At 34.7% G+C, this 20384-nt stretch overlaps 1 protein-coding gene across 1 annotated transcript; it reads left to right on the forward strand.

The window, feature by feature from the left end:
- The first annotated feature begins 14685 nt into the window (after nucleotides 1-14685).
- On the forward strand, nucleotides 14686-18531 carry LOC112734817 (F-box protein SKIP14). The gene is made up of 2 exons (XM_025784281.3): nucleotides 14686-16509; nucleotides 17343-18531. The coding sequence occupies exons 1-2, from the start codon at nucleotides 15601-15603 to the stop codon at nucleotides 17871-17873; spliced, it is 1440 nt and encodes a 479-aa protein (XP_025640066.1). The 5' UTR covers nucleotides 14686-15600; the 3' UTR covers nucleotides 17874-18531.
- Nucleotides 18532-20384: the final 1853 nt, after the last annotated feature.

Below are 20384 nucleotides of genomic sequence, written 5' to 3' on the forward strand. Positions count from 1 at the left end.
AAATTAAGTCTTTATACTTTTTTTTTTCTTTCAATTGGATACCTACGCTACTTTTAATTTTATAATTACGTCCTTTTCACGTTAAAAATATTAAAATTAACATAATATTTTTACCAAAATACATGCGGTCAAAAGTTTAATTAAGTTTTTAATTATAAATATTTTCAATTTGCAAAAAAATATTCAGTTAACTCTAATATTTTTTATACTTAGAAGGACTTAATTACAAAATTAAAGTAGTATAAGAACCTAATTAAAAAAAATATAAAAATCTAATTAAAATTTTAGTGAAATTATAAGTACCAACAGAATAATTAAACCTTATTTAAATAATTAATATACTAATCTTATAATCGCTGAGTTACTAGGCTATGCAACCAAAGATGAATTTTTAGTGTTCGTGCTACCCAGCTGATTATCCAATGTGTGTTGATTACTTGGAGCACAAGGATCTTCAAATATTCTCATGTCTGAGACTTTGGTTGCGAGAAAATAATGCTTTTTTTTTATTTCAATTCATTTATATAATTGCTTAACGCGTATCGTCTATAGAACTGTTCCATTATTTAAGGTCAGTTTGAATTAACTTTAAAAAAATATTTATTTTTTATTTTTATAAAAAGATATTCTTTTAATAAATAAAAATTATTTTATATTTAAATATATTTTTTAAAAGGTTTTTAAGTACTAAAAATGTTTTGTATTTTTAATCTTTTTAAAAGTAAGATATTATTAGTTTTTAAAAAATAAATAATTTAATTTTTAATAAAAATATATTTTTTAAAAAAGATACATCTAAATAAATTTAAAAAAATTAAGTAAAAATATTTTACTTTAAAAAAATATTCTTTATTAAAAAAAAATCAACTTAAACCAACATTTAATCTACTTAGTTAGTCTGCTGTTTTTCTTCCACCACTATCTCTAGTTATATGATTATTTTTTTAAAAAGAAAATCTAATTACACTCTAAAAATTGAAGCCAACCAAACCAGTGTTTTAGGAGAAGGTATGAGTTTCACCCAATTTCTTGTTTGCTAGTACCATTTTTTTATGAATTGCATGCCCACTCAACTCTTGTCTCTTGAACCGTGTTTGTTTTTGAAAATAAAACAAGAGAATATATTAAAAATACGATATAAAAAAAAAAAATACAAAAATTTTATATTTTTATATTTATTTTAATGATAAATAAATTATAAAAATTTAATATATTTTTATTTTTTATTTAAAAAATTTAAAAAAATATAATAATAAAAAATATATTTAAAAAATTTAATAAAAATAATAAAAAATAACTTTTTATTTATATTTTTATATTTTATTTATTAAAATAAATACAAAATATATTAATTTAATAATATTTTTAAATAAAATATTTCTATTCATATATTTATCAAATATAATTTAATATCTCTATATTTATATCTTAATGTCTAGTTCCAATAAACAAACTTCCTTAAGTCTTGACCACGAAGCCATCCTAACCAAGCAGAAAGAATGAACCACGTGTGGTTGAACGTTGAAATCTAAATCTAGAACTTTAGTTTATCATCACATTATTAGTATTACCATGACTTTACTATTATTTTAAGAATATGTATAAAAAAACCTTTAATTAAATAATATTAACTCATTTATTTTGTAAAATTATTATTTTTTAACTCTCATCTTTAGAAGATTTATGATTTTGGATTAGGTTTTAAGATTTAAAATTTAGTATTTATAATTTATAATTTATGATTAAAAAAAAGAAAAATTGGCTAAAATTAATAAAAGAAATTAATTTTTTAATAATATTTTATTTTAATTAGTGTATTAAAAGACATAAATATTGACATATTTATTCACTCGTGATTTTTCCAATTTAATATATATGTAATGATACAATAATAAATACATTAGTCAAAATAAAATATTTTAATTTTTTAATTAATAATTTTGATAACCAATTTAAATTGGTAGAGTTGTTAGTTCACTCGTTCACTTAAATAAGTGTTAGAGGTTTGAATCTGAATATAAATTCAGGAATCAAATTGAATATTATTTAGTAAAAATTTATGCTTGGTGTAATTGAGATAATCTGCTTTTTAGTTTCTACCGATATTTAAATAAAAAATATGTATACACATTTAATTAGATGTTCGAGTAAAGTGACAATTAGATTGTTGAAGATGTTGATTTTGGATTAATTAGTCTTTAAAAAAATATCAATTAGATCTTTTAAGATAGTAAACAGTGGATATGTATGTCCTTCTGTCAATGAATAGTTATTTACAGTGGTATGTCTCGTTATTGTCATATGAGTAGGAAAACAATGTAATTTTGGATAGTAAAACATTTATTATTTTTTGAGTTTTCATATACCCTTTATCAACTATTCTTTATTTATCACAAATCCTATTAAAACAAGTAAAATTTCGTTCCAAAAAGTGTTATCTACATGACTATCTTTCATAGATAGACAGAGTAATTAACAATACATATAAGCATTTAAGTTAAATTTTAGTTGATGAATTGATAGAAAGACATTATATGTCCACTTTTTATTATTTTGGAGGATCAAATTAATACTTTTTTTTTAAGGACTAATTATCAGAAATTAAAATCTTCAAAAACTTAATTATCACTTTACTCTAGATGTTTTATTTATTATTTTTTAGTATATTGATAATGGTAAGATTCAAATTTAAAATTTATATAAATTCATATTAATCATAAATTTAATTTTAATTTATTATTAATATAAAATAAATTTATACATACATGATATATTTAATTACGTGTGCTATATCTGCAAAAAAAATTATATTTAAAATTATATTTTATATTCATTACGTGAATTATTATTTAAAAAAATATTATTAAAAAATTGTATAAAATATTTTCTGTTATTAATATATTAAAATTAAATTTTTATTTTATGTTTTAAAATTAGTTTATTTTAAAACAATAAATGACAAATTAATTATTTTAACTCACATTAATAATATAATCAAATAACCTATTAGATGTATATCAAATTATCTATAAGTATAGAATATATATTAAATTAAAATATATATTAAAAATAAAATAAAATAAATTATATATATAATATTTAATTTCCGTATAAACATAAGTTTACATTGAAACAGTAAATGTGAGAGTCAAGTATTCTATCTAACAACTATAGTTGCCCGTTAGCAGCCACATAAAAACTAAAGTCATAAAATCCATATTCAACTACATTTATCATTAAAGAATCAAATTTAAATTCGTTATATAATTACATGCCAAAAAAGTTATGCACAATTTCTGTTCATATTCTGTCTCAATTTATAAGTCAAGTCTAAAATGAGGAAAACTCAACATAATTAGACCTATTTGATTTTATAGAAGTCGAACAAAGCGCAAATCATTTATACCCAGGTTATAATCAATTTTTATTATCTTTCTCACTTGTTTTTAGAAGAAACATATCAACAATCCAAAAAAAAAAAAATAGTTATTCATCAATAAAAGTGAAACTACTCCAACGGTAGTTATTGGCTCAACAAATATAAATATTCTGACACCTCTCAGGTATACTTAAAATCCAATCTACTATAAATTTGCTAAAACCCATGCTAATTTAAGTATCGGAGTCCTTTACAGGTACTAACCATCACCTCCTCACGAGGAACTCGGACGGCGGCACCTTGACGTTCGTGAAAGTCAGACGCTGTCCTAAAAGGAGTATGGACCTCACATCCAAACCCAAAAACAACTCAGTTTCAAGTAACCATCGGAACATTAGCGCCGTTGTCGGGGACCTGAAAGTCTACACCCCAAGATGGAAGACAATCGAGACGGAGGCACGGCCTCTGAATAAGAGCCAGAACACCTTGACAAAAACAATGACAACAGAGCCAACATGATACCTCCCCCTCACAACAGGACCGCTGAAAATCCCGGAGAGGAAACATCAGGAAATCCCCTTCATAGAAGAGTGAACTCAGAAATACACCATCCAAAAGATGATCAAATCCATCCAGTCGAGCTTATGGGATTAGTTCATGGACACCAAGGTCGGCTAGAACAACTCGAACAGGAGATAGAAAGGCAAAGAGAAACTGAGAAAGATCTGAGAATAGAAGTTAAGCGACGAAGAGAGCTAGAAGAAAAGCTCTTAAAGCTCGAGACCAACCTTAGAAATTGAATTGCCGCACAGACCAAGAAGAAACCCCTTTCTACGGAGAAGATCCCTTCATCGAAAAGATCATGCGAGCTAAAGTCCCTAAAAACTTTAAAAGCCCAGACATTAGCCTCTATAGTAGAACAACTGATCCGAGACACCATTTAAACAACTTCAAAAATTAGATGTATCTAGCCGACACTTCAGATTCAACTCGTTGCAAAGCTTTTCCAACAACTTTCACTAAGTCGGCAACGAAGTGGTTCAATAATCTATCACCCAGGTCGGTCACATGTTTTGATGATCTCGCAAGAAAATTCCTTACTTGCTTCTCCATCCAAAAGGATAAGGTGAAGCATGCACCAAGCCTCTTAAGAGTTAAGCAATAAGTCAGGGCAAAACTTTTCGGGACTACATGGAGAGGTTCAACAAAACTTGTTTAGAGATCCAAAATTTACCTACTAAAACAGTGATAATAGGACTAGTCAATGGTCTCAAGGAATAACCCTTCTCCCAATCTATCTCAAAGCGGCACCCGACGCCTTTGAATGAAGTACAGGAGCCAGCTGAAAAATACATCAATATGGAAGAGAATGCCCGATTACGAGAGCCTGCTCCTAGACCAAACAATCCCTACCAAGCTCGGAAAAAGGAGAAAGAGACAAAGAAAAAAGACGACTACAACTCGAAAAAACCTCGGAGGTACCACAACTACACTCCCTTAAGAGTCTCTCTTGTTGATGTATATAGAGAAATCTGCCACACTGAGAAACCACTACCTCCTCGCCTAATTAAAAACAAAAAAGGTGGTAGTCGAATAGAATACCGTGAGTATCATAAGCTATATCAGCACTCTACAAATGATTGTTATGACCTGAAAAATGTAATTGAAAAACTGGTCAGTTAGAAAAATACTTACTAGAAAGGTCTGACGATCATGGAAAAAGAAAGCGAGAAAATGAAGAGGCAAGTGGACAAGATCGATCAAACCCAACTTTGGACAGGCATATCCACATGATAGCCAGAGGATTCGCGGGAGGCGGAATAACCAAGTCATCTCGAAAAAGACATCTAAAGAAAGTCTATCAAGTCAGAGATGAAAATGAAATTCCCGATTTACCCATTGTTCATGCATCGGTTTGAGCTATAATGGACCGGGTTGGCCGACCTCTTAGAAGGTTGGCCCATGACCGACCTCTTGGAAGGTTGGCCCATTACCGACCTCTTCTTAAAGAGCTCGGCCAAATCACCAGAGAAGCCCAAAGAAGGCCCAAACGAAGGAACACAGCCCAAATCTAAAGGTAGTTAAAGCCTAGAAAGATAAAGGAAGTTCCCCTTAAAGATAAGATGACTTCACTCAAAGATAAGATAAGATAACTATCTTATCTCCAGAAAGGTCACTCCACACTACTATAAATACACTGGAGCACCCAGGTATAACTCATACTCTATTTCTACTAAAAACCTGCTTAAAGCCCATGCTAACTTAAGCATCGGAGTCTCTGGCAGGTACCACCAGCCTCCGGTGACGAAGGATCAGTAGCATATCCAGCTCCACCAGTTCTACCAGGTCGGACACGACAGCTCCGGCCACTAGTTCCACCAGGTCGAACACGACAGCTCCGGCCACCACAGCAGATCTCATCCGAGATCGACCTTCAGTTTCAGGTAACCCTCTGAACACCCACCATCTCCTTCCCAAAAGAAGACGCTCAAGGTATAACGTCGGGATGAACCCGTTGTAATCACAATGATACTTGGCAATGCCTACCTCCATAGGACTTTGGTGGACCAGGAAAGCTCAGCCGACATCTTATTCAAACCCACCTTCGACAAATTGGGTCTCGAAGAAAAAGGACTGAAAGCGTATCTCGACACACTCTTCGGGTTGGGAGACACTCCCATCCGATCTCTTCGCTTCATTTCATTATACACTACCTTCGGAAAAGGAACGAGATCTCAAACCTTGAGCATTAATTATATAGTGGTCGATGTAGCTTCAGTATATAATGCTTTAATAGGTCAAACAACTTTAAACCGACTTGGAGCCATTGTATCCACCCCACATCTTTGTTTGAAATTCCCAACTTTTGAGGGAATAGCCACAATAAGGAGAGATAATAAATTAGCAAGGAAGTGCTACAATGAAAGTTTAAACCTACGAGAAAGTACAAAGGAAAAATAAGTAAATATAATTGAGCTCGGAGGTGTCCGAATAAAAGAAAAGCTGAGACCATAACCCAAAGGAAGGATAGAGCAAGTACAGATTGGAGACCATGTTGAAAAACCCACAAATATCGAAGCCAACTTAGATAAAGAGTTAAAAGCTGATCTAGTTAAACTCCTCCAAAATAAATCTGATCTCTTTGCTTGGAAGCCTTCCGACATGCCAATGATAGATCCCGACCTCATGAATCACAAACTTGCCATTTACCCTGGATCTCGACCTACGCAACAAAGATGGCAAAAGCTCAGACTTGAGAGAACACAAGTCGTTGAAGAGCAGGTCCAAACCTTGTTAGAAGCTGGGTTTATCCGAGAAGTAAAGTACCCATTATGGTTGGCTAATGTCGTGTTAGTGAAGAAACAAAATGGGAAATGGAGAATGTGTGTCGACTACACTGACCTCAATAAAGCCTTCCCAAAAGATCCATACCACTCCCTAGCATTGATACGCTGGTAGATTCATCTCCGGGATACAGGTACCTTTCCTTTATGGATGCTTATTCGGAATACAACCAAATTCTGATATACAAGTCGAACCAGGAGAAAACATCATTTATAAATTATAACTCCAAGGGCTAACTATTGTTATGTAGTAATTCCATTTGGGTTAAAAAATATTGGAGTTACTTACCAAAGGCTAATGAATAAAGTGTTCTCATCCTACCTTGGAAAGCTGATGGAAGTATACATGGACGACATGCTCGTTAAGACCAGGGAAGAAGTTAATCTCCTTCCTGACCTCTCACAAGTATTCGACACAATAAGAGAATACATGATGAGACTAAATCACATAAAATGCACCTTTGCGGTAGAAGCCGGGAAATTCTTAGGCTTCATGCTCACACAAAGAGGCATCGAAGCTAACCCGAAAAAGTGTAAAGCAACCCGACTTGCTTAAAAGAAGTCCAACAATTAAATGGTAGGCTGGTGGCATTATTCAGATTCTTGGCAGGGTCGGCATTGAAATCCTTACATCTGTTCTCCTTATTTAAGAAATGATGTCAATTTGAATGGACTTAGGAATGCGAAAAGGCCTTTCAAGACTTCAAAAGTTTTCTAAGCCAGCCACCCATCCTTACCCGACGTAAAGAAGGATAAGAGCTCGTACTATACCTAACATTTGTCGATAAAGCCATAGCCTCCGTTCTCATACGAGAAGATGAAGTCGGACAACAACCAATCTACTTCACTAGTAAAGTCTTACAAGCGGCAAAAATAAACTATCAAAAGATTGAGAGGTTCGCTTACGTCTTAATTCTGGCCTCTAGAAGACTTCGACCTTACTTTCATGCCCACACCATCAAGGTCCGAACTAACCAACCTATGAAGCATATCCTTCAAAAGATGGACATAGTAGGGCGGATGCTGCAATCAGCAATAGAGTTGTCCAAGTTTGACTTAAAATATGAAACTTGGATAACAATTAAGTCCCAATATCTTGCCGACTTCCAAATACACAGGAGGAAACAATGGAAGCCCCTTGAGTTGGAACTTATATGTGATGGATCCTCCAACAAAGCAGGAAGTGAGGGCAGGAATCATCTTGAAAAATGAAGAAGGGACTCAAATATAGCTCTCCCTAAAATTCGAGTTCACAGTCTCTAACAATCAAGCCGAGTACGAAGCCGTGATTGCTGGCTTAAAATTCGCCAAAGAAGTCAATGCCACAAAGGTCACAGTGTTTAGTGATTCCCAAATAGTAACTTCTCAAATTAATGGAGATTATTAGGCAAAAGATCCCAACATGAAGAGGTGTTTAGAGAAGACATTAGAACAACTTGGACAATTTCCAGAAACAGAAGTCTGACACATATCTCGTGAACTTAACAGCCGAGCTGACGTCCTCTCGAAATTGGAGAGCACTAAGCCAAGGGGCAATAACAAAACCCTGATCTAAGAGACCCTCTAGGAACCATCAGTAACAAGGGAAGACACAAGCTCAGAAAAAGGAAGGTTGGATACATTAACATTCTCTAACTTAAACCTAGGTTGAATGACTCTAATTATCGAATACCTAAAATTCGATATCCAACCTAAGGAACAAATGGAAGCCAGTAGACTCATAAAGGAGGCACAAAACTACACCTTGGTGCATAATATCATTTATAGAAGAGGGATATCCACACCCTTATTAAAATGCATCCTGACCTCCCGAACTAAAGAAGTCTTAGAAGAAATTCACAGTGACATTTGCGAGAATCATCTCGGAGCTCAGTCACTTGCTAAAAAAGTGATCCAAGCCGGGTATTTTTGGCCGACCTTGCAAAGAGATGCTACCGACTTCGTAAAAAAGTGTCTCCCTTGTCAAATGCATGCTAACTTTTATGTAGCTCCTCCCGAAGAGCTTTTAAGTGTAACCTCTCCATGACCTTTTGCAAAATAGAGTTTAGACCTCCTTGGACCTTTCCCTCAAGTACCCAGGCAGGTAAAACACCTCATAGTGGGAGTTAACTACTTCACTAAATGGATTGAAGCAGAGCCACTAGCTACAATTACAGCTCAATGAAATTAAAAATTTTTATACAAAAACATTATCACCCGGTTTGGGGTACCCCGCTCCATTACCACCGATAATAGTACTCAGTTCACCGACTCAACCTTCCGAAGCTTGGTGGCAAGTCTGAAAATTAAGTATCAATTCACATCAGTAGAGCATTCTCAAGCAAATGGGCAAGTAGAAGCGGCAAACAAAGTCATATTGGCTGTACTAAAGAAAAGACTACAAGAAGCTAAAGGAGCATGGGCCTAAAGAACTCTCACAAGTTTTATGGGCATATCGGACCACTCTCCATTCTATAACGAGGGAATCTCCATTCCAACTTGCTTATGGAGTAGAAGCCATGATTTCAATTGAAGTGAATGAACAAAGTCCAAAGGTAAGATTCTACAATGAAATAGAAAACATCCAAGCCCAGAAAGAAGAGCTTGATCTCCTTCTAGAAATCCGAGAACAAGCTCGAATAAGAGAAGCGACTTTAAAACAAAGGATGTCTACAAGGTACAACAAAAAGGTTATCAAAAGAAAATTTGCCACAAACGACGTTGTCCTGATAAGAAATGACATTGGAATACAAAGGTCGGGTGAAGAAAAGCTTGCAGCCAATTGGAAAGGACCTTTCAAGATCACAGAAGTCTTGGGAAAAGGTTATTACAAAGTGTCCGACTTACAAGGGACCGAGCTCCCTAGGTCGTGGCATGCATGCAATATGAAGAGATATTATAGTTAGTAATGCACCTCGTTTCCTGATGTACTCTTGTTCCCAACTTCATGGTTTTTTTTTTCCAAAAAGGACTTTTCCTGAATGGGATTTTAACGAGGCATTATAACGAGGACTAGGGGGTGAGAAAGTTAAAAACCCTTAGTGACAAAAGCATCTTGTAAATCATTTTTTATTAATGATAATTCCTTCTTAAAATTCCATTTCTACGTGATGCATCGACTTATGCTCGAAAAAATGCAAAAATCATTACCCGACCTATATGGTCGGCAGGATAAAGCGACGAGGTTCAAGTCTGTGTAAAGAAGTTATATACGCTGATCGTGATCATAATCGAGATAAACGACCTATAAGTCGGGCAAAAGGGGATCCCAAAACGTATCGCAAAAATAACTTAAATATCAAAAGGACCAACCTCTAAAAGATCGGATACCAAGTTCTTATAATGGAAAAAAGAATTGTCAGAAAAAGTGTTTTACCTTACAAAATTTGAAATAAAACAAAAGGTAAAACCTTAAAGAGGACAAACTTCAACAAAGACTTACAAAGGTGACCGACCTTTAGAAATCGGACACGAGATCGTTCAATAAAAGAGAAGTAAGCAAAAGTTTTTTAAACTTATTCGACATAATGGTTAAAAACTTAGGAAACTTTACAAAAAAAAAAAACCATGATAAGTGGTATTCGAGAAAAAACATCTATGCAAAGCTAAGAGTTATTATTTAAAATCCTCGAAAAGAGGTCAACAAGCCAAAAAAACAACAAAGTGTTCTTAAACATATCAAACTTCAAGTATTCAAAATACTACAGCTATTACAGAAATGAATATTGTTCAAGACCCACAAGTTGGGCCATTAATCATCACCAAGCAAAGGGTTTTGGGACTCAGAGGCTACACTGGCATCGTCCTCAGGTTGAGGTGAAGAAGTCGGAGGCTTCTCTTCGGGATGAACAAGAGGAACGTCTTCTAAAGGTTGGGAAGTCTCCCCAGACGGTCCACTCGAGGTCTTCAAGTCAGACTTTGGGATGTCCCTTCTTGTGGAGGTCGGACAATCTCCCCGTCAACGACAACCATGTCAGGGTTAAGTGCAGAAAAGTCCACCTCGGAAGTAATAACTTAAAACTGACTCCTCCAACTCAGCATATTAGTCCTTTAGCCGGTTCACCTCATCCTTTAAGTACAGATTATCTCCATAAACTCGGGTATAGCTCTGTTCAGCTTTCATCTTTAGGCCTTTAGACATAGCATAAGCAGCCTCAATCTTCTTAACCCTTTCCCGAACTTTAGAGAGGTTGGACTCAAGAATCTCATTTTCTCCCTCTAGCTCTTTCTTAAACTCCCTCAAGGATGTTACCTCGGGCTGTAACTCGTCCAAAGATTGTCGGGTAGCACCAAGAGGGGTTTTATCCAGCTCCTTCAATAAAGTAGAGCAAACCCTAGCCATCTGAATACCACCTTGGATGACGACTTGAAGGTTATTTTTGATAGAAGCATTATCCATAGCTATGAAGCTATGAGGAAGGACGTATCTATCACAAAAATCCAGCCCGTCGAAACCCAGATCATAAACACTTGTAGAATCCGAGGTCTTTTTCTTTTTAGGCTTTGGCTCATGAAATGAGGGAACCCGAGGTGTAGACTGAAAGCCAAGAGGAGGAGGAGGAGGAAGATCGGATACCGACTTACCTAACGAAGAGGTACCAGAGTCCGACTTGGAAGGAGAAGGAGTGTCCGACTTGCCCGAGTCCTGTAATTGAATAGTTTGGGCTTTAACGTTCTTCTTAGCCTGCTGAACCCTCTAGTAAGAATTTGAACCACTAGTCATTTTTTCTACAAAAAGAAAATCGGAGAAAATTCAGACGAAAACAACTCGGGATAAGCAGAATCAATTTAATAAGGGAAATTTAAACCACCTAATTTGGTATGGACATAACTCGATTTTTCGAGAAGGAACTTATTCGTATCGAGATTTGGAGCCCGTCCCCAAGCTTCTCGCAAAAACTCAACTACAGCCTCCTCCACCTCGTCCAAATCTACCAAAGTATACTTAGCAACAGGAGAGGCTTGTACCCAGTATAAGCTAAACAAAGGGTTATTATTCTCATAAAAAAAGCACCCTCAGAGCTTGGACCTTAAAATAAAAGTTCCTAAAGGCGTGAAAGGATTCATCAGAAATAGAAAAAAATTTTCGACCTTGAATAGCTCAGAAAAAGACCCACTGCTACTTATTGGAGTTAAAAAGTTTGGTAAGCTGGAACAAGTAAAAGAATATCTTCGAGGAAAGGGGAAATTCAAGTTTTCGGCTCATGAACTGATAAACTTTCATGAAGCCCCATGAATTCGGATGAAACTGGGAAGGAGCAACTTTACAAATTGTAAGGATCTTGATTTTGAAGTCGGAAAAAGGAAAGGTAACCCCAAGTCGAGTAAAAAAGCAGTAATACATGAACATGAAATGAGTTTCTGAGTTATCAAGTCGGGGAAAGCAAATTAGGTCTTCAGGGTCAGGAACCACTATTTTATACCTCTCCTCATTATCTTGGATTCACAAAGTCTATGGTGTCTACGAAAAGTCTCTGCGTACTCATTGTCAACTACAGGAACGGCGAAAAGGACAAAAATATCTACCCGATTTAATAAATCCTCAGGGGCTTTGGACGACATTCTCAGGACAATTGAACGAGACATAAAGAAGCTAAACCTACATTACAATAAAAGGAAAAGCATTACTACAAGCCAGTAAAAACCAAAAGAGGTCGGACCCATAACAAAACAGAAAGCAAAATCAGAAAACTGCAACAACAACCAACACATATTGAAGAAAACACATTTGCAAAAATGGAAATGGCATTGTTTCCAAGAAACAAAAAATAGCTCCATTTAGGAGCATCATAGTTGCAGAGCAAAATCCAACACAAGAAAAAGCAATGGTAATGCGCAAAGAACAGAACAAAAATTCTTTAAAAAGAATTTGGGAAACATGATACATAAAGAAAAAGCCACTACTGTTTCAAAGCCAAAAACAAGAAAATGCAAGAAAGCAAGAAAAATAGAGACTAACCTGAACAGAGAAGAAAAGATACGCCTGCAAGCAGCAAAAATACGGACGATCCAAACTTCTCAGAGCAAACACGAACAAGTACTTCAAGGCGAAGAAATTGAAAAATGGGATTCGAAAAAAGAAGTTTTGAAACAAAAAGGAAGCAATAAAACTGTCTGAGAAGAAGAAGAAATGAAAAAGAAGAAAGAGAGGAAGGGTTAGGTATTTATAAGACCCAAGGGACAAAATGGTAAAATCACCTCCTCATTTATGATGTACACAATTATTAAAGTAACTGTAGAACATGTGGCAAGGAATACGAAAAGACGTAACGGCTGACATTCAAAAAATCACGTCGGGTTTCTGACCTACCAAAAGGTAAATGAACCGACGTGATGAACCAGCCCGAAAACACTTATCAAACTTCTTTTTGCTTGAAACCGACCTACATAAAGCTCAGTTTCACGCAAAGGACACTGTTCATATCCTGGTCCAATCCATAAGTCAAGTGCAAAATGAGGAAAGCCCAATATAACTAGACCTGCCTGACCTTATGAAAGTCAGGCAGAGCGCGATCCTTCCATACCCAAGTCATAATCAATTCCTATTATTTCTCATTTGCTTTTAGAAGGGAGATCTCAACAACCCTAAATAAAAGGAGATAGTTATCCACTAATAAAAGTAGAACTGCTCCAACAGTAGTTATTGGCTTAACAAATATAAATACCTTGACACCCCTCCTCTTAGGTATACTTAAGATCTAATCAAATATAAACTTGCTAAAACCCATGCTAACTTAAGAATGACGGTGGCACCTCGACCCTCGTAGAAGTCGGCTGTTGTCCTAAAAAGAGTCTGAATCTCACGTTTAGGCACAAAACGAACCAAATTTCAGGTAATTCTCAGAACCATTCCTATCCCTTAAAAAAAGTCTAAAGAATTTTAACTCAACATTTGTGAAATTAAAAAATATTGTTATTTTTTGTAATTTTTTAAAAACATAAAACTGTTTTAAAAAAAAAATCGGATGCCATTTAATCTTTTTTAATTTTTTGTTTTTTAAAATAAAATATCAGAAGGTTCGATTTCACTTTTTTTTTTTAATTATTGAGAAAAGAATCGAAAGGTATAGTTTTAATTTTTTTTATTTTTATAAAAGAAATTATATATATTTTTTGGTGACTATAAAAGAAGTTATATGATCCGATTTGTTGTTAAATGACGTTCTTTTATATTTTAGAAGAAATTGGCAGGTTTGAATTCTCGTTTCCTTACACGGGAAATATTCCACTCTATCTTCACAATATCACATGATTGTATTTCACTATAACAAAATTAATTTGCGTAAAAAACGTGTTTAGAATTTATTATCTTTATCCCATGTAATTTTTAGATTGAGTTCGACCCACATTTTGATTAGAAGTAATCTATCTATCTTTTATAACTAAAATATATATTTAAAATAAAATCAATAATAAAATAAGATATTTGTATTTTTTATATTTTATTAATTTTTATATAAAATTATATATACATACTAATTATACTTGGAAGCAATTAGATTTAACTGGTTTATTTTAAATTAATTTAAAATTGAACTTAAATATTTAAGTAAACCTAATAAAATTTTAAATTCTAGTTCAATTAATCAATTCTAAATTTCTATTGAATCCAACTCTACTACATTCAGAGGAGATGAGATGCCGAAATTTATGTAGTTAATATTTAATTTAATTTTTAAATTTTATTTTAAACTTATGTTTAAAAAAAAAAAAGATGAGAACGAAAGGTAGGGAGATAAAAGAAGGGCGCGAAGGTAGGATAGACTAACACATAGGATAGCCAGAATTTGACGAAGTGTAGCGCCACATGGTAACCCCCAAGAAACTGTGTTATGCGAAACCAATCACATTTGCCACGTGTCACTCCCTCCACGCTCCTCTCTTCCCCCTCTCTTCCTATTCGACAATTTCACCGCTACCCTTCTCTCCCCCAAAAATAACAAAACACTTTTAATTAATTATTATCTTTATTCACTCTCCTTTATTGTGGATTTATTTTATTATTTTATTATTAATCTTTTCCGGTTAATATATTTTTCCATTTTGGCTTCTATCTTTCTGTCTCTCTCTCTCTTTGTTTGCGCGAACTCGATCGGCATCGGCACCCCACCCCAGAGGGAAAACAAACAATAAAACCCAACCAGAACGCAATTCCCTCCGATTTTACCCCTTTTTCTTCTTCCTTTCTCCTCCGAATCCCTATCATCCTGCTTCCGTTCTCTCCAAAGCACCTTCCTTTTTACCCTTCGTTTCGCCGTTGGTTGTTCCCCTATTCGTCGACTCAAATTAGGGTTTCTCTGGTAAAATCTATCTGCATTCGACTTTTTTTTGTTCTTTTTTTTTTCCTTCTCGCACGGTATTATTCTTTTATTCTGTTCTCCTATCTGAGCCCCTTGTATCCTGAATCATCACGACTATCGGGTTTACTACAAAAAAAAAGAAAAAGAAAAAAAATAGAGTAGAAATTTTGTTTATTTTTGCTTTTGCCTCCTTTCCTTCTGTCTCTCTGTTCTGTGCATAAATTTGATCCTATTTTTCCTGCTTTGATTCCATTTCCCAGCTGTTCTTATATATTATCATTATTATTGTTGTTGGGTTATTCGCAAGAAACTCTGTGAAGTTTTTGGTGCGTTGTTTTAGTTTGCCATCCGAAATCGAGGGTTTTCTTGTTAGATCTATTCCACGACCTTTTCTTTTTCTTTTACCCCTCCTCCTACATTTTTTCCTACTTTTTGTTTTTTTTTTTTCCTCCCTGTATCATTCTCATCAAGAGAATAAAAAAAAATTCCCCAAAAAATTGTTGTTTTAGGTAGAAGCCCCCCAAAAAGGGAAAAAATTAGGGTTAGGCTGATTGATTGGGTTGACGGGGGTGTGTATATAGATATATAGGTATCTGAGATGGCGTTGAATTTCTCGCATCGACCAATTTTTCCGGGTGGTCTGTCTGAGGATAATTTGGTTGCGCCCATGAGGATTGGGAATGGGTACCGGGTGGAAGGTATTCAGGAGAAGGGTAAGGGTGCAGGTGGTGGTGATGGTTTTGGGAATGCATCATGGCATGATGCTGATAATTGCTTTGATTATGGGAGAGAGAGGTGTGATATGGGTAACGCTCAAGATTCTGTCTCCAAGGACATTCTTGATCTTTTGCCCTCGGATCCCTTTGGAATGGACATCAGCACCACATTTACTGCTATCAAGGGGTGGCTTCAGGATTTGGAGGTTGATAATGGTGGTTACCGGATGGAGGAGCTTCGGGAAGGCAACCGTTTCCAGATGTATGCTGAGTTGGAATTTCTTTGCAACAATGCTATGTGGTTTCACACGTTAGAGCCGAGTGGATTCGGTGAGTGCTCTTTGAGAGTTGGAGCTCCATCCTGCAATTTTGCTTCTGGATCTGATTGTAGTATGGATGACAAGTTGGGTTTTGGATCTGATTATGAAGATGTGGGCATTCCTAGCTGGTCTGGTGGTGACACACACATGGATGATGGGAACTTTTTTGGTGCCGATGAACTTTCTCCTCATCCAGCTATGAGTTTTTGTCTTGGCTATCTAGGATTGTCTGATCTTCTTGTTGTTGAAAGAGTATGCAAATCTCTGCGTTCTACAGTTCGAGGCGATCCACTTTTGTGGAGAAGGATACACATAGACCAACCTTTAAATGAGAGGATTACTGATGATGTTCTTATGCAACTATCTGATAGAGCTCAGGGTAATCTTCAGTGCTTGAGCCTAGTGGAGTGCACTAGGATTACTGATGATGGTCTGAGGCGTGTTCTTGAAGCCAATCCCAAGTTAACTAAGGTGAGCATGCTCCGACATGGTATATTGTTGATTTCAAATTAAATGTACATTTTAGATATTATGTCCCGTATATATGTGTGTAGTTAATCTGGATATGCTGATGCTGTTGATTAATATTTTATTGAATGGTTAATTTGTGAAGCGTTTTGTCCAAACATCTTTTGAGTTGGTATGTTTTACATTCTGCATCATGTTAGATGTTTTTATTTCCTGAATTTCCATCTTTTGTCTTCTATTACTGAAGTCAGGGTTGTTCGAGATCTCGGTCTAGGTTGCAGCAATGATATTTTAATGGAGGTGTATAAGGGTGGGAAATACTTGGTCTTTCTTCAACGTTATTATATACCTGTGTCCTATATTACATCTCTGGTTTATAGAATTAATAGTGGTAAAGTTTTATTGTTATATGTATCCATTCATATTCGTAGAGAAAAGGTATTATACTTTTTTGGGGTTGGTGTGAAATAAATCCCCCTATTTGAGGGGAAGGCATGTAATAAGACAAATTAGATTTATAGGTTTTAGTTGAAGCAAATTAATTGTTCAGTTATCAAGTTTTTTACATGCAATTGTTTGCATTCTAGATGCATTCAGGTTACATGATGCTTATACATTTGACAGATCATGGCACCTTAACATAGGTTGAGATTTTGCAATACTGTGCAAGTTCCATATATCAGTTATTTTGTATTGCTCTAGTTGATAATCCATGACGGTTGTTTATTATTATCTTGATCTGTGTGCACCATTAAAAGCTGAGATCAGGAAAAATTTAATGTTCTTCAAAAGCTTTTTGTCAAGCAACCTAGTAATATTCCATTTAAACTATGCAGTTGAGTGTTCCTGGATGCACAAGACTCAGTATTGAAGGTATAGTGAGTACTTTAAAAGCTTTCAAGTCTATGGGAACACAAGGGGTGAAACATTTACACATAGGTGGCCTTTATGGTGTTACACAAAACCATTTTGAAGAACTGAAGCTCTTGATGGGCACTGATAGCCAGGTGCTGCAGCATCCTCGCAAACCTCACTTTTACCGCAGGGGCAACTTATACCTGTCTTGTGATGATGACCGAGACATAGATATTGAAGTTTGTCCAAGATGCCAGAATTTAAGGCTGGTATATGATTGTCCTGCAGAGGGCTGTCAAGCAGTGGGGCATGCCCCAGAGTGTAGGGCATGCACTTTATGCATAGCCCGGTGTAGTCAGTGTGGCCATTGCATCAATGACAGCGAGTATGAAGAAACATTTTGTCTGGAACTACTTTGCTCTTCTTGTTCCAAGCTGCTAATCAAATGTTCAGAAAGGCCAGATAGAAGTGTTGGCCCAACTGAGTCAGTTGTTCCCCATGAGCACAGTTAGGTCTTGTGTCATTACAGAATAGTATCTTGTGCAGGTTTGTCTGAGTATCTCTTATTGCAGGTTCTTATGAGGAACAAAGTAGTATAAGGTCATATGAAATGTTGGGTGCTGTTGGGTTGTATGCCACTCTTAACTATTTGGTCTCAGATTCAAGTGTGGGGATTTTCCTGTTGTAGAGAAGAAATAAGAAATGAGGTCATGGGTGTTTCTGCAACTGCTGGACGAATCAAATCAATTACCTTGGTTGACGATCAACTGCTTCATAATTACAACGGGTAGTTGACGTGGCAGTATGGAGTTTGCATCCGGAGAACTGTGAATGTGTTCTATGATGCAACCTTGTCTGTTCGGATGACCTTCAGAGTAACATTTGCTTTGATGCACGACTCATTTTAGCTGATCCGATCCTCAGATTTCTGGTTATGTCCTCATTAGGTGTATTCATCTACTAATAATTCACTCTTACCATATTGTGTTGTATATGTACAATGTTTTTTTCCTTTCTTGTCGTCCTTGAAGAAGAGAAAAATAAGGAAAGGGGTATTATATAGAATGTCTCTAAATCGACGCTCATGTTGTTTCTTTGATTGTATCTGTTGAAATTCTGTTATGATGGACTTGAGCTTAAAAGTTTAATGCTATTATCTACTTGATTTAATTCTCGCCATTTTTCTTTTCTTTTGCATATTTATTTTCGTCTTGCCCGTTGCAGAAGGTGTAGGATTTATTGCCATTTAAGTTGTATTTTGTTCAGGACTTGTTGCCATTCAAGTGTTTGAATATGAAAATATGGACAATGGTTAACCACCCCCCCCCCTCCCCCGGGGCGGCCGGGTCCCCCTCTGGTATTCTCCCGGTAGTTTGGGGTAGAACCGTAGAAGTAACCAGCATTAATAAACAGTTGAAAACGTAGAAAGTGTTATTCATCTCAAACTGGTATTTGTATTTTTGAAAAATATAAGAATTTTATTTTGTATTTAGTAAATAAAAAAATATATGCTTATGTTTTTAATTTTGAAAAGTAATGGTTGTTTTTTAAAATATTGATGAAGATATTTTTTGTAGATAGTTTATGTTTTTAATTTTTAAGTTAAAAAGTGTATTATAGTTTTATATACAACTACAAATTTTAATTTTAATTGTTAGGTGAGGTTAGTTATATGAATTAAACAATATTATTAAATTTTATTTATATTATATTTATAATGTGACTGTTTATATTAATGAATAATTTTATATATAAATAACGAATAATTATATTTGATTTTAATTTTCGTGTATGTAGATTAAAAGAGTTTTATACACAATTAATAGTATATTATCACATTGGTCAAAATAAAAAATTTCAAATTTATTACTTAAAAAATCATATAAATATATGAATTACATATGAATTATGAAGTTGATTGAGTGATCATTGAATGACATGATAAAATTCTTTAAAAGAATAACGATTAGGTTATTGTTTTTGGGTTCTTACTTGACAACTACTTTTTGCTTTTTTTTTTTTAAATAATCAAACACGTATATTTCAGTACGATCCATTTTTTTAAAACTCGAGTGCATAAAATAGGTAATTCCATGTTACAAAGAAAACTGTTACCTGGTTTGGAGGAATGTCGCAATGGATGTGGCTAATATGCCATTCTATGTTACATATCGTTGGTTGTAACTTGCAAGTTATTCTTCGTCATGTGGTGGAAAGTGGGCAAAGGCACAATAAAATGAATGAAAAACCTGAGGTGTGGTCAAAGTCATTCAAATTCATTACGTGACACCAAGGAACCGCAAAGCATAACAACCAATCTCCCACATACCTTATAATTTATATACAATTTTTTGGGTGAAAATTTGGGTGCAGTTAACTTCACGTAAAGTTGATAGTTAAGAGCCGTTAAATAATTTGAATGATTTGACTAAATTTTCATTGACGACTCTCAGTTATCAATTTATGTGAAGTTGACTACACCTAAATTTCTACCATTTTTTATCTGTAAGTAGCAAAGTACTGGTGCGATGCATAGGAAAAACAAATGAAAACCGTGATGATGTGAACATAAAGTCTAATTGGGATATTATTTGGTGTAGAAAATAAAGGAGCATCGTTATTATTTGAAAAAGTATATGAAAAATTTTAGACAAAAAGAAACGATTTTTATTAAGAAAAAAGAATGGTCAAAGAGTATTATGTTATGTTGTTATTCACAAGTGAGGCTGTGAATAAAGTAAGAAAAACCTTGGTTAGGAAACTAACATTACAAAGAGAATAAACGGACTAAAATGAGTAAGCAAACAGTTAAAGTAATCCTTATTCCATGTGGAACCTTAGTACTAAAAGTAACACAAAAAAAATACATAATCAAAGAAGGCCTATTTCTATTCGACTTGGCAACTATAAATAGTTCAAGTGGTACCGTTAATGTTCCACTTGCTACTCATAAAAGATAGTTTTTTTATGTTGTAAATTGTTTTCGAATCCAAATTCGTTAACATGCGGATCAGGGACAAAAA

Source organism: Arachis hypogaea, chromosome 3 (assembly GCF_003086295.3).
Source record: "Arachis hypogaea cultivar Tifrunner chromosome 3, arahy.Tifrunner.gnm2.J5K5, whole genome shotgun sequence".
In the NCBI taxonomy this organism is placed as follows: Eukaryota; Viridiplantae; Streptophyta; class Magnoliopsida; order Fabales; family Fabaceae; genus Arachis; species Arachis hypogaea.